The sequence below is a fragment of the Hyla sarda genome, chromosome 1 (assembly GCF_029499605.1).
Source record: "Hyla sarda isolate aHylSar1 chromosome 1, aHylSar1.hap1, whole genome shotgun sequence".
Lineage (NCBI taxonomy): Eukaryota > Metazoa > Chordata > Amphibia > Anura > Hylidae > Hyla > Hyla sarda.
Genome location: NC_079189.1, coordinates 223,108,424 through 223,135,563, shown reverse-complemented (window position 1 = coordinate 223,135,563; position 27,140 = coordinate 223,108,424). Strand labels below are relative to the sequence as shown.

Genomic DNA, 27,140 nt, shown 5'->3' with positions numbered 1-27,140 from the left:
TTATTCTTTCATGTTAAAATAGGCTGTTTGTCGATTAGGGTAGAAAGAAATAGATTAAAACAACTGCGTAAAGAGTGCCATAACTTTCTACATATATTATTACTGAAGTATCGCTATTTTTCATAAAGCTATGTGCACCCCCTATATATTTTTGGATAAATATATATGGGCATAAAAATTTAGAGAAAGTATTTTTTTTTTGTAGTGCCACTTGGCTTTCCTTTTTACTCTGCTTCATTTATGTATATTTTTTCCATGAATGTAGAATGGTGCTCAATAGTAAATTTACTCTTAAGCTCAGATTCTGCATATTTGTGGTATGGATTCTGAAGTCAGTTCCATAGCTGGTCTTGGTTATATATACGGACAACACATTGAACCTAGCTTTATAGTGACAATTCTTTAAAACATGAGTAGAATTAAGTCATTCCACTAAACACAGTGGCTCTAAAATTAAATTAAAAAAGTAACAACATATCAGAAGAAAATGCCTTTATTTGAAGGTACCTGCTGCTAAACATCTCTTGTTATGGTTGCAGCTATAACTTCACAACGAGAAATAAAAGCGATCACACAAACTGAAGAAAACTCCACAATTCCCCCATCTTCTTTCCTTACCTTCATGTGCTTGTAAGGGAACAGTCACATTGTAAACAATTTTTTCACTAGGGCTTTCAGAATCAACAAATGACAAATAATGGGATCCAATCACTGTTATTCGGTCTTCAAGAGCCTGAAAAATATGTGCATTCAGTTGATAAAAAAAAGCAGTTTTATGGCATTTACTTAATTATATAAAAAAACAGTCTTTTTCTCAGCTGTGATTTCATTCATGGGCAGGGACACAATAATCACTTAGTACAGGGGATTCTTTACTAATGGAGCTTCCCTGGGGAGGGGAAAGGGGGACCGCCCTATAGGAAAAGAGAAAGGGCTTCTGTCTGCTACTCCAGGAATGAGCACAACCTATACTATGGAACCTCTGAAATGGCAGCACTGTGTTGGGTGCAGACAGAAGGCATGTACCAATGCCTGTATATGGGGCAGGGAAACAGGGTCTGTAATAAACATAGACGAGGGTTGGGCACATTACACATTGGGGCTATATTTGCAAGTATTTGTTATATAGTGCTTGTTTCAACAATCTGACAGAAGAGAACAATTAAAGGTCTTAGGCTCTGTTCACACCTGCAGAGATTCCATCAAACTACAGAAAGCATGTACTATTTCCAGCGAAGACTCAACCAACCAACTGGATGCAGTACACAGAGCTAACAGCACACTGCTCTATTCACTGTGTAGTGACCATGCAAGGTTACTGCGCCTCAGCTTCCATTTATATAAAAGGGAGCTCTGCTAGGTAATAGCCACTAGTAAATGAAGAGTGCTGACTGCTTATTTCTCAATTTGAGTACATTAAAGCACAGCAGCTCTGCCGGATAGCTGATCGGCCGGGGCGTTGGATATCCACACCCCACCACTCAGATATTGATGGCCTATTCAATTACAAAGTCCTGGAAAACTCCTTTAATACTGATCTCTACAATTACACAGAAACAAACAAATCATAATGATTCCACTATTGCATATAAATGGACCTTTAATGGGGGTTTATTCAGTGCTTTATTCAGAGTAAGATGTTAACACAGCCTTGTTTGTAAGCCAGATATTAAAGGGAATCTGTCATCAGTATCTCTTGCATTAAACTGTTGGAGAGGCTTGAAGTGCGGATGACACTGATGATAATAATACTTACTGGTCACTCCGTGCCTCTGTTCTGCTGCAACCCTGGTTCTTTGGTACATGCAAATGACTTGCTTGGCGCATGGGGGCACTCCTAAGCCTCGGGTGCGCGGTGACATCCGAGCAGCATCTTCACAGTAATGCCCCCTTCCTTGTGCTAAGCCTCTGCAGCATGGAGCTCCTTTCTGAGGCAGAGGAGGTTCAGCACAGAGGAGGAGGCATTACTCTGAATACAGGCAGGAACGTCCCATGTGCGTGTACTGAATTGATAAGTATCGTAGTCATTATTGTCAGCCGCACTACAAGCCTCTACAACAAATTAGTTTGGGTGATACTAATGACAGATTTCCTTTAAAATCATACAACATAAGAAGGTGCATGATTAAAGAAAGTATTACATGTCTCTGATTACTGTCACAATATTAGCAGTTATTGATCACCAAACACACTATGAGACAATACTACTGTCACATACATCATGGCTTAAATGATAATAGTCTAGTAAAACAATTATTGTAGCAAGGAAGCTATTGCATCCTTCATTTGACACAGGTCATAAAATATACTGAATGATAATTCTTTACTGTCATAAGAAGGGAGGATCCTGGAGAAAGCTGTGGTGCCGCTGGGTGGTTGGGTAAAATACCGATACTGAACTTATGTCTGTCTTGGGGGGCCTGATTTGTTGATGCACTAGAAATCTGTAAACAGAAAAATAGGATAATATGATCATTTAATATACAAAAACAGAAATACTGTAATTGTATCACAATTTAGCACTTTCCCTTACTTTATATAGGTGAATGGTTACTATATTCTGTATATTCTATATTTAAGTGATTTTATTTTTAAATAAACATAATAAAAATAAAATACTATTAAACATATATATATACTTCTGATTACTTCTTATAATCACCTGCTTTACAGAAACAGAGATAATACAAAAAAAAAATGTATTGTGTGCTAGGGAAAAACATCAAAAACATCTGGTTGCTACATCTTGCTTATAAAAAGACAAGAGGAAAATCACAAATAATGCTAAAAAACAAAGGAAAGATTATAATAACTAAAACAAACAAAACAATGAAAATTTAGTTTTGCAATCAAGGTCGCCTAACATAAAAAATTCCATAACATTATACAGTTTGTGATATATTATTGTAGTCCCACATTAGATTTGCAGGATTTTACATGATAGTTCACCTTATGATTAGGACTTTAGTTGTGAGGTGTCTACGTCTTCAAGATCTATCTATCTATCTCATATCTATCTATCTATCTATCTATCTATCTCATATCTATCTATCTCATATCTATCTATCTATCTATCTCATATCTATCTATCTATCTATCTCATATCTATCTATCTATCTATCTATCTATCTATCTCATATCTATCTATCATTCATATTTGTCTTTCTTTCATATGGGAGGCACCTAATTATCTTTTAGAAGCAGCACTATAGATACCTCAGTAACATGGAATGCGATAGAAAACAGTTCAAATCAACGAAAAAATGTGCCTCCAAATAAAACCAGACACATGAAGATGGAGTATAGCCCCTAGCAATCTATAGGTGCTATATAACTTATCCATTACAGCACAAGCCCTTAGATATGCAGACTTCTTAAACAGTGAACTAATAATCTGTGTTGTTTAGTCAACACTGTACCAGATGTGTGATACAAGTTATTTTTATGTTCTCAGTTAGACATATAATTTTCCTTTGAGAGTAGTGGGTAGTGAGTTCATTAAGAGACAAGATGGTAGTAATTTAGGAGACCGTTAAAAAGATTTGCTTACATCTGCATCAAATGTTCCCAGGTCACTCCTTATCTGTCTGTGTTATCTAGTGAGTTACTCTGCAAATTGCTTTAATCACCTGTACTGATGGATTGCGAGCGTACAATCATCAAGAGGTCCTTGTAATAATAGCTGGGATGAACTCTACGTGCTCAAATTCCTAGAATAAACAGATGCTCATCTCCACGGCAGAGAAACTGGCTAAAAATGATCACTATGTTAAATAATCCTTTTGCCTTTCTTGCATATAGGCATTAGGGCTGCACGATATGGGGAAACTGTGCGATTGCGTGCCTAAATATTGCGATATCGATATGGGATGCGATAGAATAAACAAATGGAGAAATCTCCCCATTTCATGTCCAATCTCACATCTATCCACCCATTTCATGTCCACTGCCCATTTCACATCTCCCCGATTTAATTTCTATACCCCCAATCACATTCTCCCCCCGGTCACATTCTCGCCCCCCCCCCCCCCCAACCCGGTCACATCCTCCTCACTTAAAATCCCCCCCCCCCGTCACATTCTCCCCACTGTCACATCATCCCTCCATGTAACATTCTCCCCCCCCCATCCCCCCCCCGTCCCACTCCCCCAGTGCTCTCACACCTTCATGTGGGTTTGCAGACGAACTCCCAGCAAGCACAGACTGCCTTTGGCTGTCTGGGCAAGCTGGGAGTTGTAGTTTTGTAACAGCTGGAGGCACCCTGGTTGGGAAACGCTAACTTTTAGTATTTGAATTTTTTTTACCTACCTTCGATTCGATTCCTTTTGCGATATATCATGCAGCCCTAATAGGTATACAATTATAATTGTAACACTGCAACACTACCCAAGGTTTGGTAATGTTTATTTTTATGGGAATTTTATTTATTTATTTATTTATTTATTTTTCAAATAAAAAAAAAGTTTATTAAGAAAAACAAGTATACCACAAGAATAAACAAGATAAGATATAGGTAAATACACAGGGACCTTGTCAGTTCAACAGGGCATCACACACAGGAAAGGTAGTTTAACAGCTTGCATAAACAAACATGAGTAAATAAGCAATGGCAGTATAAGTAAACGGTATGGGAGATAAAAGCAAAACTATTAGAAAACAAGGAGTAAAATTTGCTGCCAATGACAAGCCTAAAATACAGTCCTCTAAATATCATGTGTGGCAAGGCACACATGGAATAATTCGGTAACTCAAGCGGGTCGCTAATCAGAAATGAAAAGTGATTTGCAATGAAGAAGACAAGACAGAAAGCTAGATAGAAAGAGAGAAGAGAGAGAAAAAAATGCAGGATACCTAGATGTAGAGACTGGTGGAAGGAGCACACAGAAAGTGAGCACTAGGTGGCTAACGATGGGCCATGGAAAACATGTAAAGGAGGACCACCTCAGGTTCACTACGAATGGACGACCTTGAGACATCAGCTACAATTTTAAGAACAGCTTCCCAAAATGGTTTGAGGCTAGAGAAGTTCCACCAAATATGCGTCATCATACCCTGACCAGATCCACAGCACTAACAAGTGTTAGTCAGAGAGGGAAACCAGTAACAAAGAGTCACTGGTACATGGAGCAGCACAAGAGGATCTTAAAGAGGTACTCCGAACCTAGACATCTTATCCCCAATTCAAAGAATAGGGGATAAGATCTCTGGCCCAGGCACCCTTGTAATCCGCTGCACATAGCGAACTTCACTCCGTGTTGAATTATGAGGGAACACAGCGGTCACTCCCCTTCCCATAGACATTAATGAAGCCCAGTACACCTTGCACCTGAACAGAAATGTATAGAACGCGGGGGTGCAGGGCAGGAGATTGCAGGGGGTCCCAGTGGCCTGATCCCCGCAAATCAGAGATCTTATTCCCTATCCTTTGGATAGGGGATAAGTTGTCTAGGGGCCAGAGTACCCCTTTAAAGCTGGTCTCTTGGGCATTTGTAGCAATCACCGCTTTGTTAGTGAAGCAGAAGCACCTAGGAAAAAATTGTCCGTCAAGTTGCATCTCCCAAGCCCAACAATAAAGAGGAAGGGTTTGTGATCTGTCGGGGAGCAGTAAACAAATTGTTAATTTGGAGCCCAGGGACAAGGCCTCCAGGGAGCCGAACAGAGCTACAGTGCTCTCCCGGACAAAGGCTGAACATGCTGAAACGCGCGTTGGGGTGACGCTTTCCCGGACTCTGCAGCAGTCATTCAATTTCTGAACTTGCACTTTTCCTTGGTCAGTATGGCATAATTTTTGTAAGGTTTGCTTATACATGTATTGTTCTATTACCTAGTCACTTTAGAGCCAGTATTTCAGGCCATTCATAACAGTCCCCAGTACGGCCATAGGCTATATGCAAGTACAATACATGTAGTAGGGTACTTGCCCTCCCCTCATACCAAATATAAGTTTTTTTGAGGTATTACTATTAATACATAACACCTTCTCATTGTGTGTGCCATTTTTTATTTATTTATTTTTGCATGCTTTATGACAGTGCAGGTTCCGGTTTAGTTGTTTTTTTTCATGTGATGTATGTATTCCTCCTTTTTAAACATAATGTGATGTTTTTTGACTTATTGAAATAAACATGTGTTTTTAATTGTGTTTTTGTAGTAGCTCCATTTTTCTCATCTTTGGTATTTATTAGTATCAGGAGTTCACATCTCACTTTTTTCTGTATAGGGGGGTTTAACTGTTATACATAGTACAATTCATATAGCTGGGGTATAGTATACACTTTGGTTCAGGGGTAACCCCACATCCCCCTACATATGTGCATTAATTTGGTATACTAGACCAATATGCTGTAGAGTCTGTGCAAGGGAGTACCAGGAGATTCGGCATCTGTGGAAAGGATCATCAGCAAATTTTCTAGGAAGGGCATGGTGCATGATGTCCAAAGTCAAAGTCTAAGGCTAGGTTCACACGCCGGAATTTCCGTGCAGAATTCCGCTTGGCATGTCCGCATGGAAATTCCATTGCAGCAGAGTCCCATTAAATTTAACAGGATTCTGGTGCACTGTGCACTTGGCGTAATTTCCGTGCCAGGAAATTCCATTTTCCGTGTCCGCACAAAGAATGAACGAGATCGCACGGAAATTAATAGCAGTCTATAAGACGGCGCATTCCCATGCAGTCTTACTGCCCACACCCTCTGGAATGTCCGCACAGAGATTCTCCGTGCAGACATTCCGTCGTGTGAACATAGCCTAAATAGTATGATCCCTGGCTTCCCTCCCAGGCACAAACCTCACCTGGTCCCGGTGTACAAGGGAAGGGCAGTGTTTACCCGATTAACCAACAATTTGGAATAGATCTTAAGACCAACATTTAATAGAGATATGGGACGGTAACACGACCACAGGATTACTTGTCTTTCCCAGGTTTGGGAAGAACCACTACATGGGCAAGGGTAGAAGGTGGACACAGAACTGAAGGCAGATAATATGAGGAGGGACAAGTAGTCTATGGAAGACTGAGGTTATACCGACGGTAGTATGAACTGTCGAGCCTGTTGGATGTGTGATGCAGCAGATATAAGATCGGGCAATTTCACTTTGCAAAGCCCTGGAAAGCATGCAACCACTTTTGTTACAATATTCATAAAATTAACTCCAACCTGGTTTTTGGAAGGAATTAGCTCTGTGTTTTTTAAGCATAGATAACCCCATTAAAATAGAGCATCACAGTTAACAAAGCAGTGAATACGCTTTATCATGGGAATTTATGAAAACTGATATTCCCTCAAATGCCTAGCTCTATTTAAAGCATTAAAGGACATCTGCAGCAAAAGAGAACTGATCCCTTATCAACAGGATAGGGGATAAGTGTCTGAGCTGGGACCCCTCGCGATCTCCTGCACGGGCCCCGCGGCTCTACCATGCAGGAGGAGTGCCGGCCGCAGCCGACACGCCTCCTCCATGAATTTCTATGGGAGAGGGTGGGGAGGCAGCATTCGTGCCTATACGCCTCTCCCATAGAACTGTATAGGGAGGGGGCATACGTCGACCTCGCTACGCGCACTACTCGCTCACATAGAGCGGCATTGCGGGGGGCCCCCTGTTGGAGATCGCGGGGGGTCCCAGCGGTCAGACCCCCCGCGATCAGACACTTATCCCTTATCCTGTGGATAGGGATAAGTTGTCTTTTGCTGCAGATGTCCTTTAAAGGGGTACTCCGGTGGAAAACAGTTTATTTTAAATCAACTGGTGCCAGAAAGTTAAACAGATTTGTAAATTACTTTTATTAAAAAATATCTTAATCCTTTCAGTACTAATAAGCTGCTGTATATTACAGAGCAAGTTATTTACTTTCTGTAAACAGTGCGCTCTTCTGACACCTCTGTCCATGTCAGGAACTGTCCAGAGCAGGATAGGTTTGCGATGAGTATTTGCTCCTGCTCTGGACAGTTCCTGGCAAGGACAGAGGTGTCAGTAGAGAGCACCAAGAAGAGATAGAAAAGAAATTTTAAAAGAAATTAACTTTCTCTGTAGTATACAGCAGCTGATAAGTACTGGAAGGATTAAGATTTTTTAACAGAATTTATTTACAAATCTGTATAACTTTCTTCACCAGTTGATTTAAAATAAATTGTCTTCCACCAGAGTACCCCTTTAAAGCATTAATTAATTAAATTGTTTCAAAAACCACTTCCCTCCATGTGATAGCCTATGTGATTATTTACATGCATGCAAATCATTAAAATTGATCAAAAATGACTTCTTACCCCAATACAGCTCTAAAATGTTGGCCACTAGAGGTCTCACTTCTCTTCAATCTACTGTTGACTGCCTAATAGCTCAACAGAGACACTAAGAGGAAACACAGGAAGTGATGGCCAGGCTTAGCTTCTGCTATGTGCTGGAAAGAGAACCTGCAATCTGTGACCCTCTACTATGTCATGACATTGTGACTGGCTTAAATAATTAAAGGGGTAGTCCGGGCAAAAACATCTTACCCCTATCGAAAGCATAGGGGATAAGATGTCTGATCGCGGGGGGCCTGCCGCTGAGACCCCCGCGATCTCCCTGCAGCAGCCTGCATTCTATGCGTAGCTGCGTCTGAAGTTTCAGAGACCTCTGCGCTTCCGAGACGGGGACGTGACGTCACGCCACGCTCCCTCCATTCATTTCTTGGGAGGGGGCGTAACTGCCCAGAGGTTTCCGAAACTTCAGAGGCAGCTACGTATAGAATGCAGACTGCTGCAGGGAGATCGCGAGGGGGTCGATAGGGGATAAGAAGTTTTTGCCCGGAATACCCCTTTAAGGGAAAGAAAGTGCCTGTGTGAATACTGTTTGCAAATAGTCCGGCTCTGGTCCAGTCCCCCGAAGTCTAGAGAATGTGAAATAGCTTTGCACTATGGCAGGGTGCTGAATGAGAGCAGTAAAAACACTAAAATAACCTTGTCACTGCAATTAAGGGTTTATCTAACAAACAAAAAAATATAGGTTTTAAAAACAGAGTACAGGTACTCTTTAAAGGGAACTTATCAGGTCCCTTACTACATCTCCTGTATATTTTTGACACTGTGCCCATAATTTTCCCCTGATGGCGCATAATTTTCCCCTGATGGCATAAATCTGCTTTATTTGGCTGTCCTGACACCTCCTAAGCAGTCACAGGGGGAGCGCCTCAGCAGCATGTAGTCGCACTGCCCCAGCCCTCCTCACAGTCACTTAGGCTTAATTGACACCTTAAGTGATAGGCTTGGCATAAATTACCTGGCATTCAGGAAGACAATCAAGCCTGAGAGGCTGGGCGGAGAATGGGAACAGCGCAACTACATGCATCTGCGGGTCCACCGCCATGCCTACTTAGGAGGCACTAGAGAAAAGGTATGGGTGAAGTGCCAGAATGCTGGGATCTGACAGGTTCCCTTTAATTTATGTCTTATCTAAAACATTATGTAATGAATGTGCAATGCGAACGACTACAGTATATAAATTAAAGAATATGCCCAGCTCCCAAAAAATGTATCCCCTATCATGGGGGTCCGACCGCTGGGACCCCCTTGATCCTCCGTACGTGGCCCCGCCTCTGCTCCTGTATGTAACGTTTCACACCCACGACGTCAGCTGATCGAAACACGCCCCCTCCATTCACCTCTATGGGAGAGGCGGAGACACAGCGTTCCTGTGTCTCCTCCTCTTCCATAGATATGAATGGAGGAAGCGTGTTTCAACCAGCTGACGTGCCAGGTACGAAACGCGCATTAACAGAGCATTGCTGGGGCCGAGATGGGGCCCTGTAGGGAGATAGCGGGGGGGTCCTACAGGTAGGGGATACTTTTTTTTTGCGCTGGACAACTTCTTTAAATAACAAGAAAACAGTAATAATGAACAAAACGTTAAGAACAGTGTACCTGGAAGCTGAATGCGTCTCTTCCTTGTGAATGGGAGCCAGAATGTCTATACCATACAAGGCCCTCATTGATGTCCTGTTGTGTAAAAGAGGTGGCTGGGGTGGCAAACCGCCCATCTGCCAATCGCTGCCAGCTATTTGCGGGACCATCAGCTGACATGGGACCTATAAGAACAATATCACCTGAAAGAGAGATTATAAATTGTTTTAAGAATCTTTCTGTCCAAAACTAATTTATATGTAAATTATCCATACATGAAGAGTGTACATTAAATGGAACAATAGATTGAGACATCCCCTCTCCTAGTCACAAGTAATAATGCACCCAAAAAAGACAGACTTAACTAGTTTGCAGGTAATAAGCAAATATTTAATAACACATGATTTAGGATATATTAGATAAATTGCAACAAGACAAATTAAAGCACTCACCAATATTCTGAGCCTTACTACTTTTATTGTAGCAATGTTACAAGGCAAGCAGGGGGAGAGAGCAGGTATGTCCCTAGTGACAGCAGTTTTGTGCCAAAGGGAGTTCACATAAATAGGTATGTTCAACCATTGTCATGGTAACCAAATGCTAACTCATAGCATTATAAACAAATCAAAGGAAGAAACTAAAATAATTTCTGTCATTTAGAGGACCTGTGGCCTAGGGAAGATGACCCCATGGATTTCAATGGTAATAGCATCACTGTCCTGCTGGATGTTACTAGGTGCACTCTTGCAAGGCAGAATCTGCTTAAGCCTCTACTGGAAGCCAGGAAGAATGCTGGAGCTACCGTGTGAAATAGTTTTTGGTTCTTTGATAGACAGAGATTTGCGAACCTACATTGGGCCATTTGCAATGGGAACACTCTACGTCAGGCATAGGCATCCTTCGGCACTGCACATGTTTTGACTACATCTCCTTTGCCAGCATCCAATACATCTGCAGTGCCGAAGGTTGCATATGCCTGCTCTACGTTATTCTAACAAATACCTTACTTTTTCTTCTTCCTTTCTTGCTCTCCTTCTGTATGCTGTTTGTTACATGGAATGATTTGCCTAGGTGCTACTTTCTGCAGGCAGACCAGGCTTTCCATTTGGTGCATGCAGTTGTATATGTTTCATGTTGACCTGGCACAATTGATAGCTTAAACCAAACCACTAGCTGACCAGAACCACCATTGGGGTAATTTAAACAGTATTAAATTCAGAGGGTTTGAGAGAGTCCATCCTTTCCCAAGAGGGGGCGATTTATACAGGATCTTTCTACAGAAAAAGAGCTGGTGGATTCATAGGCTGGACTCCTGTGCCCCTAGGGGTTTAAATGAGCAACTCAATTTCTCATGCTTTTTATAAGCTATTTATTTAGTCCCTTGCCGTCGCAACATGTCCTGCTTCGGGGGCATTGGAGGGGTTAGGCAGTTAGGTGAGACCGTAGCAATTAACTCTAGATTAGACCTCCAATAGTTCAATAGGGGTAGACAGGGAGGAGGTAGGAGGTTCCAGAGCAGGGTCATCTGCATTAATACTATGATGACTTATGTTACATTTAAAAATAATTCCCCTGATAACGTCGTAAACACTAGCGATAGAAACGCGTTGGAAGGATTAATATATGGTCTGAATCTTGGAGCATTTATGATTGGTCTGTATTTACCCGTGAGGTGCAATCACAGTATTGAAGTACTGCAGTTTTAGACACTTATCCCCTATCTGCAGGATAGGGGATAAGTGTCTGATTGCGGGGGTCCGACCACTGGGACCCCCTTGGGATCTCCCGTACAGGGACCCGGCATTGCCGTGGCTCTGCGTGGCTAATGCGCTTGTCAACAACGTCCTCTCCTATAGAGATACATGGAGGGGACAGAGCTGGCGCCCTGTACAGGAGATCACGGGGGGTCCCAGCGTTCGGACCCCCTGCGATCAGACACTTTTTCCCTATCCCCTAAACCTGCAGATAGGGGATAAGTGTCTTGGGCTGCAGATCTCCTTTAACAGCATTGTTACTATCTTGCTTTCAATATTAGGATTGTAGGGTTAATTAACCCTGCAATTTACTATCACTATTATTGTTAATTTTTAGAGGGATATATTAAAAGTTATATTTTAATAATAGGTACCTTCTCACATTGGTTCTGGTCAGCTAGTGGTTTGGTTTAGTCTTGATTGCTAGAAGGTTTCTCTGTATTAGGTCGTGTGCAGGACCAATATAATTTGCATAATAATGTAACCTTTTTTGGCTTGGTATACTTGACCTAATGGTCATCCCCTCTCTGGATAGAATAGTTTATTGTTTGTTTGTTTGTTTTCCAATATTTGAAAACTTAAATAAAGAATAAAAAAACTGCAATTTTGCCACTCTGAACTGGTGCGGGTAATCATAAATTTCCCCATTGTATTTATATTCACTTGTTTAATCTTCAGTTGCTATGATTGTTTATGTGCACCACCTATGTCATGATGAAATACACAGGCCCTAAACAGCCATCGCCACGGAGGCACCTGCTGTTTCTTCTCCCCTCTCCCAGTTTGGTGTCTACCTTTGCTGAAATCAAGTAAGTCTTCTTCTTGCATGGGTCTAGTGCTTATTTTACGTGCCAAGCACCAACACACTGGTTGAATTTTCAACACGTCACCTATTATGCACCTCCACGACCACCCATTGAAATTGTAGCTGGTGCAAGATATTTTTTTCTCTATTGGAAGCATCTATATTAGATACATTTATTTTGTACATAGGAATAGAAGTGCATAATGGTATAAAAAGCTGTAAATCACAAAAAATAATTCCAGGGAATGATACATACACAAAAGAAGAAACAGAGAAAAAGTAATATTGAGTAATTACCAAATTGTGGATGTTCACTTGTAATGGTGTACAGGATATCAGAGTCAGCCGCACCAAAGGCCCTAGCTTGCAAAAGTCTATTTGATATCTGAAGCATTCCTCCTTCTGGAACCCAAACAGCTGAGTTTAGTACAAGCTGTATTCCACCATTTATCTATAGTCAAGGGAAGAAAGAGGTGACATGCAGAAGATTAAGAATCAGTATATCACGTCCAATGTCAACCAATGAATGTGCTGATTCAGTGTATGTACATCCAAAAAAAACTTGTAAATCATTAAAATGGTAATGACATAATCCCTGCTAATGTATAGTAAGTACAGTTCTAATGAATAAATTATATTAGAATAACTTATATATTTTGCATTTGCATAGCTTTTAGATAGAATGAAGGGACACATTATTTCCTTGTACAGGGGCAATCCTGCTGTGCTGGGAAAGTGACAGAGGCAGGGCAGGGCTCCCAGAGAACTGACCAACTTAGACCAGAAGGTTTTGATATATTCTAGTCATTACATGAATAACAATCAGAATAAAAAACATTTTATGTTGTACATCTTGGCAAAACATTCACAAAATTTAAAGGGAACACAAACAACACAATGTAACTTCAAGTCAATCACATTTGCTGGTGGTGCTTTCACTCTAGTGGTGTCATGAGACGGAGTCTACAATCCACACAAGTGGCTCAGGTAGTGCAGTTCATCCAGGATGGCACTTCAATGCGAGCTGTGGCAAGAAGGTTTGCTGTGTCTGTCAGCGTAGTGTCCAGAGCATGGAGGCGCTACCAGGAGACAGGCCAGTACATCAGGAGACGTGGAGGAGGCCGTAGGAGGGCAACAACCCAGCAGCAGGACCGCTACCTCCACCTTTGTGCAAGGAGGAACAGGAGGAGCACTGCCAGAGCCCTGCAAAATGACCTCCAGCAGGCCACAAATGTGCATGTGTCCACTCAAACGGTCAGAAACAGACTCCATGAGGGTGGTATGAGGGCCCGACGTCCACAGGTGGGGGTTGTGCTTACAGCTCAACACCATGCAGGATGTTTGGCTAATGCCAGAGAACACCAAGATTGGTAATTTCGACACTGGCACCCTGTGCTCTTCACAGATGTAAGCAGGTTCCCATAGAGCACATGACAGATGTGAGAGAGTCTGGAGACGGAGAATGCACTGCTGCATGCAACATCCTCCAGCATGACTGGTTTGGCAGGGGGTCAGTAATGGTGTGGGGTGGCATTTCTTTGGGGGAATGCACAGCCCTTCATGTGCTTGCCAGAGATAGCCTAACTGCCATTAGGTACCGAGATGAGATCCTCAGATCCCTTGTGAGACCATATGCTGGTGCGGTTGGCCCTGGGTTCCTCCTAATGCAAGACAATGCTAGACCTCATGTGGCAGGAGTGTGTCAGCAGTTCCTGCAAGAGGAAGGCATTGATGCTATGGACTGGCCCGCCCGTTCCGCAGACCTGTATCCGATTGAGCTCATCTGGGACATCATGTCTCGCTCCATCCACCAACGCCACATTACACCACAGACTGTCCAGGAGTTGGTGGATGCTTTAGTCCAGGTCTGGGAGGACATCCTCAGGAGACCATCCTCCACCTCATCAGGAGCATGCCCAGGCATTGTAGGGAGGTAATACTGGTACGTGAAGGCCCCACACACTACTGAGCCTCATTTTGACTTGTTTTAAGGACATTACATCAAAGTTGGATCAGCCTGTAGTGTGGTTTTCCACTTCGATTTTGAATGTGACTCCATATCCAGACCTCCATGGGTAGATAAATTTGATTTCCATTGATAATTTTTGTGTGATTTTGATGTCAACACATTCAACTATGTAAAGAGGAAAGTATTTCATACGATTAGTTAATTAATTCAGATCTAGGATGTGTTATCTTAGTGTCCCCTTTTTGAGCAGTGTACTTCATACAAAAACAATTTATCTTCTTTTCATAGAAATCATGGCTTATAAAAAAAAGACCACTAGGGGTCCCCATGTCATCCAAAACATAATCCTGTCCAACTGCAGCTTTATCTTTGTCCAAGATGAAGCACAGGCTGGGACAAAGCACAGTTAAGTGAGGGTGGCACTAGCACTCCTCCATGCTCACCGTCCTGTCTCTTAGACTCCTGTCTAAAAACATAAAAGAGGAAGTCACAGAGCAGGCTGCTGGGATTGGATGAAGAGACCTAGCACAGCAGACTCAGGGAGGAAGAAAATGCACAGTGAGAGAGGGCAACTCACTGCTTGCATGGGACCCCTTCATGAGCAGTGGATTTCAGAATGAGAGAACAGCAGAGAAATACGTGAGCCAAATACAGAAGCTAGACACATGAAAAAAATGTAAAGAATTTGCATGACCTAGTGAGTAACATATATAAGAGTTATTTCATTTCTGTGATATGAAAGTAACACTTTAACTAGAAATACTTATTATTGATTACATGGCAATGTCCATACAGTACTGCCACAATACTTTAATAAATATGTAATATCTCAAATTTTCCCTTTACACGCGAGGGCTTCAGGTAATAAAGCAGGGCAGTCTACTATGCCTATATTCTGTGAACTGAAGCGACAGAGAGACTGTTGTAATGCCAGCACATTATCATAACATATCTGCTCCCTCCATTAACAGAATATGGGCACCGTATCCTGCAAGGACCAAGCCCATTTTCACCTTAAGAACCAGGCCAATTTTATTTTTGCATTTTCGTTTTTTCCTCCTCGCCTTCTAAAATCCATAACTCTTTTATATTACCATCTACAGACCCATATAAGGGCTTGTATTTTGCGTAACCAATTGTACAGGGTGGGCAATTTATATGGATACACCTTAATAAAATGGGAATGGTTGGTGATATTAACTTTCCAGGAAACTGTTCATCTAGGAATGCTCGGACCTGACACCCATAATGTGGTGGTGCACCATCTTGCTGGAAAAACTCAGGGAACCTGCCAGCTTCAGTGCATAAAGTGGGAAACACATCATGTAACAATTTCGCATATCCAGTGGCCTTGAGGTTTCCATTGATGAAGAATGGCCCCACTATCTTTGTACCCCATATACCACATCATATCATCAATTTTTGTGTTCCAACAGTCTTGGAGGGATCTATCCAATGTGGGTTAGTGTCAGACCAATAGCGGTGGTTTTGTTTGTTAACTTCACCATTCACATAAAAGTTTTCCTCATCACTGAACAAAATCTTCAGCGTAAACTGAGGGTCCTGTTCCAATTTTTGTTTTACCCATTCTGCAGCACCTGAAACTATGGATACTGGAAGCCTGTGCTAGCATTTCTCCTGCGGTGTTGCTATCAGTGTGTGAAGAGTGGGAGAAGAGGGTTGCATTGACAATCCAACACAATAGGGAAGCACATTGAACACATTTTCTAAGTTGTCAGAAACTTGTAAATAACTCATGAAAGAATAAAGTTACGTTAAAACCAAGCACATCATTGTTTTTCACGTGGAATTCCCAATAAGTTTGATGTGTTACATGACTCTCTTCCTATTGAAAAAACAAAAGTTGGATTCAAAATGGCCGACTTCAAAATGGCCGCCATGGTCACCACCCATCTTGAAAAGTTTCCCCCCTCACATATACTAATGTGCCACAAACAGGAAGTTAATATCACCAACCATTCAAATTTTATTAAGGTGTATCCATATAAATGGCCCACCCTGTACTTTGTAATGAAACCTCTCATTTTACCATAAAATGTACTGCAAACCCCAAAAAATATTTTTTTTAGGGAGGAAATTTATATGAAAACCACAATTTTGCACATTTTGGAGGGTTTCGTTTTCATACAGTACAATTTACGGTAAAAATGATATGTGTTCTTTACTCTGTGGGTCAATATGATTAACATGATACCCATGGCTAGATACTTTTATATTTTTGTACCGCTTAAAAAAATCTAAAACTTTTTGTACAAAATCAGTAATCTAAAATCGCCATATTTTGACCACCTATAACTTTTTCATTTTTCCGTATATAGGGCAGTATATTTTTTGCGCCGTCATCTGCACTTTTTATCGATTCCACATTTGCATATATAAAACTTTTATATAATTTTTTATAAATTTTTGGGGGAATAAAATGTGACAAAAAAGCAGCATTTTTGGACTTTTGGACTCAAATTTTTTACGTTTACGCTGTTCACCGTACGGGATCATTAACATTATATTTTGATAGTTCAGACATTTACCCATGCAGCGATACCAAACATGTTTATAAAAAAAATTATTTTACGCTTTTTGGGGGTAAAATGGGAAAAACTGACAATTTTTCTTTTTATTGGGGAGGGGATTTTATTATTTAATTTTTTTTACACTTTTTATGTCCCTTTTTATATCTATAGCAATAGTTTGATTGCTAATACTGTTCAGTGCTATGCATAGGACATAGCACTGATCAGTATTATCGGCTATCTCCTGCTTTGGTCTGCTCGATCTCCGACCAGAGGAGGAGACGCCGGGAGATGGACAGAGGTAGGTAAGGGGACCTCCATCCGCAATTACAGATGATTGGATCGCTGCGGCAGTGCTACGGGCGATCCAATCATCTATTTCATCATGCGCATTGCCGCAGATGCCGTGATCTGTACTGATCACGGCATCTGAGGGGTTAATGGCAGACATCCACGCGATCGCGAATGTTGGCGGGTCCCCGGAACCTATCATGTATGACGAGAGCACCGCTCCGATGCTCGCAGTCATACACAGGTGCGCGAAGTACCGCCAAACTAGTACGTACATTTACGTCCGTGGTCGTTAAGGGGTTAAGGAATTGTTAGTGAAACTATTTTCAAGTTAGCAGCAGCACTGAAGTGTTACAATGATAATTTGCAGGCAGGTTAGGCATACAAACTATAAATAGTAGATTACGATATTGATTTACATTAAAAAAGAGGTCGACATTCTAAGCCACAATCAGTTTGTCACTGACAATACTGTAGTGGTCCCTGTTCATAGCACTGAAAACACTAGTGTGGTACGTGTTCCTAGTTTTTAACCCCTGCGAGGAGGTTTGGATTTTCCCAGTTGGATTTTCAGTTTGTGATCTCCAGAATGGTCACTGATTGGTGGTAGAAATATCATTGGAACAGTAGTATAGTCAGGAACACATCCAAGGGTCATCAACAGGAAACCAGTCAGGATGTGACATGCCAAAGATAAGACAGGGGTAAAGTAAGGGGGCAGCAAGGTGTCAGAAGCGGAACAACACATACAATGCAAAGAATACAGATGACAATGCAATAATCAGGAATACACAGGAACAATATCCATAATCAGCAAGGAATGGGGGGGGAGCCATAACTAAAGTACGCTTAAAAATAGTGCCTGAGATGCCTTGGCCAACACCACTGTGCAGACGGAGAGGGAGTACTGCGCATCTACGAATCTGATAAGTACTGTGCAAAAACACTTCTAGAAAAATGTCACTTTCCAATCCAAACCACTTATAACAGCTAGAAACAATGAAAAGGGTAGAGATTCATCTACAGGTCTGTAATCCAACAGGAATCCTTAAAGGTAATCTGTCATCAACATCACCCGCACTAACCCACTAGTATAGGCTTGAAGTGTACTTGACGCTGATGACAATGGTACTTACAGTTTACCAATGCGTGGCTCTGTTCTGCAGATATTCCCGGTTGTCTAAATATGCCAATGAAAGAGCTTGGTGCATGCAGGGTATGCCCAAGCCCCGAGTGCACAGCGACATCCAGCTTGAATCTTCATAGTAAACATCTCCTCCCCTGTGCTTAGCCTTCTCCATTGAAGAATGGAGCTCAAAGGGGACAAGAAGTAAAATCTCTGCTCACAAGAGAAACAGGAGGAGGAGACAGGTTTACAGAAAGACTGGAGCTACATTTTGCACCGGAGGAGTCATTTACTATGAATATTCAAGCCAGATATCACAGTGCACCCAAGGAATAGTGCACAAAGCTCCTTCATTAGCATACTAAGAAAACCTGGAATATTTACGGTCCAGAGGCACACATCTGTAAATGGTAAAAACTATTGTATTTAACATCACCTGCACTGCAACCCTTTACCAATAGATTAGTGCAAGTGATGCAGATGACAGAGTACCTTTAAGACATTTTACTGTCTTTATCTATAAAGACCACTATGTGGAACAGTAATAAAAATATACAATTTTTGAAAAAATACCTTCTCTGCAATTTTGACATGAAACAGAATGTTTTGGAAATAGTATCCATCGTTTGCCTGGAAAACAATTACATCTGATTGGCTTTCAGATCCATCATGGATATAATGAAGCGCTCCATTAGTAATGTCATCAAGTCTGAATTTGTGGATGGGTGTGTTTCCTGGGGGAATCACCAGCTGTCCATATTTTGGAGCTGTTAGAACAACTACTGTAAGATCCTGGGGATTATCATCATCCCTTAGACCAAGGACTGAAGCAGTGATAGGTCCAACTTCACCTTTGCCAACAACTAATTCTTCATTCCTTAGGACATATGGTGCCTGATGTGACAGGGAGAGAAAAATCAGATACCTTACAGAAGATATCAATTAACTAAACAAACAAACAGAAAATACTTAAGTAAATGTAGACATCACCAAACAAATTATTCTGAATTTAATACTATTATATATATCTCTCCAAAAAATACTATAAAATAAGAAAACAGAAGAAAAATCCTTCTCGACAAAGAAAATGTTTTCCTGGACTAACTGATTTTCTATTATGCACTTTACAAGTGTCCTATTTATTTCCCAGCAACTTTCTAATATTTCTTTGTGGCTTAATTACTAACTATTTTCAATAACTATGTTTGTTGCTAGTTACAGAAATATTATTTCTCACACTCAAACCTTAAAATAAATTTCTATTTAATGTTGTTCCCTAGAAAAAATCTTTACTACTACTGCTGCTACAAGCATTGTACTGCTTATTTACATCCAGCATATTTGCAAAACAAATGAAAATAACCATATTAACCCTTTAAAAATGTACTCCGCCCCTAGACATCTGATAAGATGTCTGATCGCGGGTGTCCCCAGCGGTGGGACCCCGCGATCTCGGCTGTGGCACCCCAGACATCCGATGCATGGAGCGGACTTCGCTCCATGCTGGATGACTGGCGATGTGGAGGCTCGTGATGTCAGGGTCACGCTTCACTCGTGACGTCATGGCCACGCCCCCTTCACTGCAAGTCTATGGGAGGGGGCATGAGCACCACAAAATCTACTGCAAAACAACACCATTTTGTAAATTTTGAGGGCTTTCAATTCTACGCAGAGCACTTTTCAGTAAAAATGACATCTTACCTTTACTCTGTAGGTCCATACGATTAAAATGATACCCAACTTATATAGATTTGATTTTGTTTTACTTCTGATAAAAAATTATAACTTTTTGCATGAAAATTAGCATGTTTAAAAACGTCCTTTGCTGACCCCTATTACTTTTTTATTTTTCCGTATACGGAGATGTGTGAGGGCTAATTTTTTGCGCCGTGGTCTGAAGTTTTTATCAGTACCATTTTTGTTTTCATGGGACTTTTTGATCGCTTTTTATGAAAAAATTTTAGGGTACACAAAGTGACCAAAATTATACAATTTTGGACTTTGGTATTTTTTTTATGTATGCACCATTGACCGTGCAGTTTAATGGTTATATTTTTATAGTTCGGGCATTTGCGCATGTGGCGATACCACATATGTTTATTTTTATTATGTTTACATATTTTTTATATGGAATTTTGGAAAAGGGGGGTGATTTAAAGGGGAACTCCGGTGGAAAACAAATGTTTTGAAATCATCTGGTGCCAGAAAGTTAAACAAATTTGTAAATTCAAAAACTGGAACATTCCAGTACTTATCAGCTGCTGTATTCTCCAGATATACTACAGAGTAAATTGTTCAGTTCTTTCCAGTCTGACCACAGTACTCTCTGTTGACAGCTCTGTCCGTGACAGGAACTGCCTAGATTAGAAGCATATCTCCATAGAAAACCTGGCACGGACAGAGGTGTCAGCAGAGAGCACTGTGGTCAGACTGGAAAAAACTTCACAAATTTCTCTGTAGTATATCTGTAGTATACAGCATCTGATAAGTACTGGAAGGATTAAGATTTTTTAATAGAAGTAATTTACAAATCTGTTTAACTCTTCGGCACCAGTTGATTTGAAAAAAAAATTCCACACAGAGTTCCCCTTTAAACTTTTAATATGGAAGGGGTTAATGGGTGTTTGTTTTTTAACAATTTTTTTTTACTCTTTAGTAGTCCCCATAGGGGACTTTTAGGAGGAATCATTAGATTAGGAGGAATCATTAGATTCCTCATACAGATCCATAGAAATACAGTGGTCCCTCAACATACGATGGTAATCAGTTCCAAATGAACCATCGTTTGTTGAAACCATCGTATGTTGAGGGATCTGTGCAATGTAAAGAATAGGAAGTTGTACTCGCCTGTCCCCGCCGCTCCGGACCGTCACCGCTCATCACCGCTGCCCTGGATGTCGCCCTCCATCGCTGTCGCCAAGTCCCCGTGGTGTCCCCGCCGCTCCGGAACATCTCTGCTGCCTGGGATCGTCGCTCTCACGTCGCCATCATCACATCACTACGCACGCCGCTCCTATTGGAGGAAAGGACGGCATGCGTGGCAACATGATGACGACGATGGAGAGCGCCGGCGATGGAGGGGATCCCGAAGATGACGCTCCGGAGCCCCGAGGACAGGTAAGAGACCATCACCGGAGCACACGGGGCACCGTAAACGGCTATCCGGCGGTAGCTGAAGCAGTCAGCGCTGCCGGATAGCCGTTTATGCGATGGCCCCGACATACAAAAGCATCGTATGTTGATGCTGCCTTCAACATGCGATGGCCTCTGAGAGGCCATCGCATGTTGAATTTATCATATGTCGGGGCCATCATAGGTCACTGTACATTGATCTGTGTGCTCTGTGCTTGATTTATCACTGAGCCATGACCAGCCCAGGATGAGAGGTAAGCCCTCCGACTACCTCCACAGTGGATCGCCCTCATCCCCCCCCCCCCCCCCCGATCGCGATGCAGGGGGGGATCCACCTCAATGGACAACCAGGGACTGTTTAAAGGTCCCTTTAGACGCCACTGTCTGCTTTGATAGCGGTGATCTAAAGGGTTAATAGCCGGTCGGCAATTAACGGCAGCCCTCAGCTACAGGAATCATCAGCCCGGTATGGCACAGGCTCGAGTCAGCAGCCCGCGATATACACTGTTTGCAATCTTAGGACGAGCCGGCTCGTCTTTAGACAGCAGCCAGTTAAAGGGAATGTGTCACCATTTAATTTGTTAATAAATACATTTATTCTAGCCAGATAAAGCATTTTATTGATGTATTTAGTTTGTAGGACAATGTAGTTTTAATGTTATTTATTAATAAAATGTGTACTGGGGGCTGCCATTACTGTAGCCTCTTTGTGGTGTGTAACTTCACAACACCTACACAGTTGCTTTATGGCAGGCACAGGGCATAAGAAAGTTAAGACTGAGAGTGTCTCATAGAAAAGCATGGGCTGCTTACTGCAAATGCTAGGTGAAATTAAAGGGGTAGCCAGCACCATTTTCTTGAAGTCTCTGCGGAGCAGCGACCCTATCAAAAGACATCTAGTCTGTTCTTTACCACTCTTCAGACACTAACAAAATGATGACAGTGGAATTGAAAAAAAAAAAAAACTACAAAACCCCCTCCCCCTCTCCTTTTGCACATAGACAGAGGAGGAAGGTAGACGGGCGAGGTCTAATTTGCAGCAGCCATACAAGTATTCCCTTTAAAGAAGATATCCCATGCAGCAAAGAAAAAACTAGCCATTCCATAGTATATTCACCTACCACCTCTATGACATGTTTGTGATTTTTTTTTCCCGGCCCCCATTTACCTGCTATTCAGCTCATAAATTCCAGTTACTTCCTGGTTATGGTGGCTATCCCTGTGATCTCAAAGACTACATTTCCCTGCATGCACTGCTCACATTTCCTGCTCTCAGCTGCCTGAGCAGAGAGCTTGTTACCACCCCTAACTTATAATAGTCATTCCCACAGCTCTGCTAGCTCACTCCCACATAACACTGAGCTCCAATCATAGCCCTTTACAGCAGGGTGGCCACGAGGAAACAAACTAATCTCAGTGCTCAGAGAGAGGGACCATGGAGCTAAAGTTGCAGTTTTACACTGTAAAATCACTTCCTCCCCCTCCTCCTCTCAGTGAAACAGCTTTACAGTGGCACAATCACCTCCCCCCCTTCTCTGCCCTGCACTCCTCTCTCCCCAGTGCTCAGTGTGACAACTCTACTCTCCCTCCCCTCCATTCTCAGTGTGACAGCTCTACGCTGGCAGCTCCCTCCCCTCCCCCCCTCTCCTCCATTCTCAGTGTAAAAACATTAGCAAGGAGAGGGGAGAGAATCAGCCTGTTTGCTGGGGCTGCTATGATCTGAATCAGCCGGCATATTGGCAGTGCTGCTCAGCCAATCACTGCAGAACAGAGGGAGGACAGTGTGAATATTCATCAGATGGGAGGGGCTAAGGATTTGTCCTTTAAGTACTAAATAATATGCACGCAATAATACAATATAGTGCCCAAATATCAACATTACACTGTAGCCAAAATATAACATCATACAGGGCATCTATTGGTGCCATACCAATGCCCACAAAAAAGTGGTCAAGTTTAGATAACCTGTTTATTGATGCTGATAAAGCAGTTACTTGCTAGGACTCGCTGTAAATCAGACAAAAGAAACCTAAAAAATATATTTTTACATGAAAATAAGACAATTTTTTTTGTAGTTGAAAATACCAGCCGTAAACATTTCAAGAGAGTGTCTTGGAGCATGTATGATATAGGATATAGAAGCAACTTTTGCACCTTAAAGAACTTAACTCTGCTTGTGTCTGAATCTAATATCCACAAATTGATCAAAGGAACGAAAGCTACATCTAGTGATGTGAGGCCAACCATAGACAAACAGAATCTCACAAAGGTGAGTACAACCCTTACATTTTTGTTCATATTTTAATTATATCTTTTCATGTGACAACACTGAAGAAATGACACTCTGCTACAATGTAAGATAGTGAGTGTACAGACTGTATAACAGTGTGTAATTTTGTGTTCCCTCAAAATAACTTAACCCCTTAAGGACGCAGCTCATTTTCACCTTAAGGACACAGGCCTTTTTTTGCAAATATGACCACTGTCAATTTAACCCCTTCCCGCAGAATGTCATATATAAACGCCGGGTTGTGCAGTGCGTTCGCGCATCCCGGCGTTTATAAATGACATGCAGTTAACCCGGCGATGCGCAGCATCGCACGGGTTAACTGGCAGAAGTCCCGCTGTTTCCAGCAGGGGACAACTTCTGCTTCACCCCCAGGACCATCCATTGATGGTCCTGGTCAGCGATCACTGTGATTGGTCCCTGTGGACCAATCACAGTGATCTGGGGTGAAAGTTCAGATCCCCCGCACTGCCCGCCCCTGGAAGTCGGGCAGAACGGGGGACGAAGACTGCAGGGGCTCGCGGGGACCTGCGGCATTCGGGGGGAACACGTGGGGACCGGCGGACTTACCTGATCCAGCGGCGGAACCGAGGAGCAGCGCGGGACCGGCCACGTGGACGAGCAGCGACGGGTAAGTATGTGGTCCTCAGAGGCAGCAGTGAAGATCTTCACTGCTGCTTCTAGGAGTCTGAAAACTACAACTCCCAGCATGCCTAGACAGCCTTTGGCTGTCTGGGCATGCTGGGAGTTGTAGTTTTGCAACATCTGGAGGGCCTCAGTTTGGAGACCATTGTATAATGGTCTCCAATCTGTGCTCTTCCAGCTGTTGCAAAACTACAACTCCCAGCATGCACTGACTGTCCAGGCATGCTGGGAGTTTTAGTTAAGCAACATCTGGCCCTTCAGATGTTGCCGAACTACAACTCCCAGCATGCCCTTCAGCTGTCTGGGCATGCTGGGAGTTGTAGTTTTGCAACAGCTGGAGACACACTGGTTGGGAAACATTGTTTCTAACTCAGTGTTTCCTAACCTGTGTGCCTCCAGCTGTTGCAAAACTATAACTCCCAGCATGCACTAAAAGACCATGCATGCTGGGAGTTGTAGTTTTGCAACATCTGGAGGGCCCCAGTTTGGAGACCATTGTATAATGGTCTCCAATCTGTGCTCTTCCAGCTGTTGCAAAACTACAACTCCCAGTATGCACTGACTGTCCAGGCATGCTGGGAGTTTTAGTTCAGCAACATCTGGCCCTTCAGATGTTGCCGTACTACAACTCCCAGCATGCCCTTCAGCTGTCTGGGCATGCTGGGAGTTGTAGTTTTGCAACAAATGGAGACACACTGGTTGGGAAACATTGTCTGTTTCTAACTCAGTGTTTCCTAACCTGTGTGCCTCCAGCTGTTGCAAAACTATAACCCCCAGCATGCACTAACAGACCATGCATGCTGGGAGTTGTGGTTTTGCAACCCACTGTTCCAAAGATCTGTCAGACACCAGTGGGGGGCAAATGCTCACTGTACCCCTTGTTACGTTCCTCAAGGGGTCTAGTTTCCAAAATGGTATGCCATGTGTGTTTTTTTTTTTGCTGTTCTGGCACCTTAGGGGCTTCCTAAATGCGACATGCTCCCCGAGCAAAATTTGCTCTCAAAAAGCCAAATATGACTCCTTCTCTTCTGAGCATTGTAGTTCGCCCATAGTGCACTTCAGGTCAACTTATGGGGTACCTCCATACTCAGAAGAGATGGGGTTACAAATTTTGGGGAGTATTTTCTGCTATTAACCCTTGCAAAAAGGTGAAATTAGGGGGGAAACACACATTTTAGTGGAAATTTTTTTTTTTTTTTTTTACATATGCAAAAGTCATGAAACACCTGTGGGGTAATAAGGCTCACTTTATTCCTTATTACATTCCTCAAGGGGTCTAGTTTCCAAAATGGTATGCCATGTGGGTATTTTTTGCTGTTCTGGCACCATAGGGGCTTCCTAAATGCGACATGCCCCCCGAGCAAAATTTGCTCTCAAAAAGCCAAATATGACTCCTTCTCTTCTGAGCATTGTAGTTCACCCATAGTGCACTTCAGGTCAACTTATGGGGTACCTCCATACTCAGAAGAGAAGGGGTTACAAATATTGGGGGGTATTTCCTGCTATTAACCCTTGGAAAAATGTGAAATTTGGGGGGAAAAACACATTTTAGTGAAAAAAAAAAATTTTTTTTTACATATGCAAAAGTCGTGAAACACCTGTGGGGTATTAAGGCTCACTTTATTCCTTGTTACGTACCTCAAGGGGTCTAGTTTCCAAAATGGTATGCCATGTGAGGGTTTTTTGCTGTTCTGGCACCATAAGGGCTTCCTAAATGCAACATGCCCCCAAAAACCATTTCAGAAAAACGTACTCTCCAAAATCCCCTTATCGCTCTTTCCCTTCTGAGCCCTCTACTGCGCCCGCCGAACACTTTACATAGACATATGAGGTATGTGCTTACACGAGAGAAATTGGGCTACAAATATAAGTATACATTTTCTCCTTTTACCCCTTGTAAAAATTTAAAAATTGGGTCTACAAGAATATGCGAGTGTAAAAAATGAAGATTGTGAATTTTCTCCTTCACTTTGCTTCTATTCCTGTGAAACACCTAAAGGGTTAAAATGATGACTGAATGTCATTTTGAATACTTTGGGGGGTGCAGTTTTTATAATGGGGTCTTTTGTGGGGTATTTCTAATAAGAAGACCCTTCAAATCCACTTCAAACCTGAACTGGTCCCTGAAAAATAGTGAGTTTGAAAATTTTGTGAAAAATTGGAAAATTGCTGCTGAACTTTGAAGCCCTCTGATGTCTTCCAAAAGTAAAAACTCGTCACTTTTATGATGCAGACATAAAGTAGACATATTGTATATGTGAATAAAAATTTTTTTTATTTGTAATATACATTTTCCTTACAAGCAGAGAGCTTCAAAGTTAGAAAAATGCTAAATTTTCAAATTTTTCATCAAATTTTAGGATTTTTCACAAGGAAAGGATGCAAGTTACCACAAAAATTTACCACCATGTTAAAGTAGAATATGTCACGAAAAAACAATCTCGGAATCAGAATGATAACTAAAAGCATTCCAGAGTTATTAATGTTTAAAGTGACAGTGGTCAGATGTGCAAAAAACGCTCTGGTCCTTAAGGCCAAAATGGGCTTGGTCCTGAAAGGGTTAAGCATTAATAACTCTGGGATGCTTTTACTTTTCATTCTGATTCCGAGACTGTTTATTCGTGACATATTCTACATTATGTTAGTGGTAAAATTTTGTCGATACTTTCGTTGATACATCATTTCTTGGTGAAAAATTCCAACATTTGATGAAAAATGTGAA

The 27,140-nt window shown here is 42.0% G+C and overlaps 1 protein-coding gene across 2 annotated transcripts in view; it reads right to left on the bottom strand.

The window, feature by feature from the left end:
- FRAS1 (Fraser extracellular matrix complex subunit 1) overlaps positions 1–27,140 on the bottom strand; it is a 596,246-nt gene that overhangs the window by 138,806 nt on the left and 430,300 nt on the right. For both annotated transcript variants that reach the window (XM_056568808.1, XM_056568807.1), the window contains exons 29-33: positions 18,928–19,248; positions 12,735–12,888; positions 9,900–10,081; positions 2,328–2,444; positions 619–733 (exon numbers count right to left, since the gene is read on the bottom strand). In XM_056568808.1, coding sequence (XP_056424783.1) covers positions 619–733; positions 2,328–2,444; positions 9,900–10,081; positions 12,735–12,888; positions 18,928–19,248 — 889 coding nt within the window. The remainder of the gene's footprint in view (positions 1–618; positions 734–2,327; positions 2,445–9,899; positions 10,082–12,734; positions 12,889–18,927; positions 19,249–27,140) is intronic.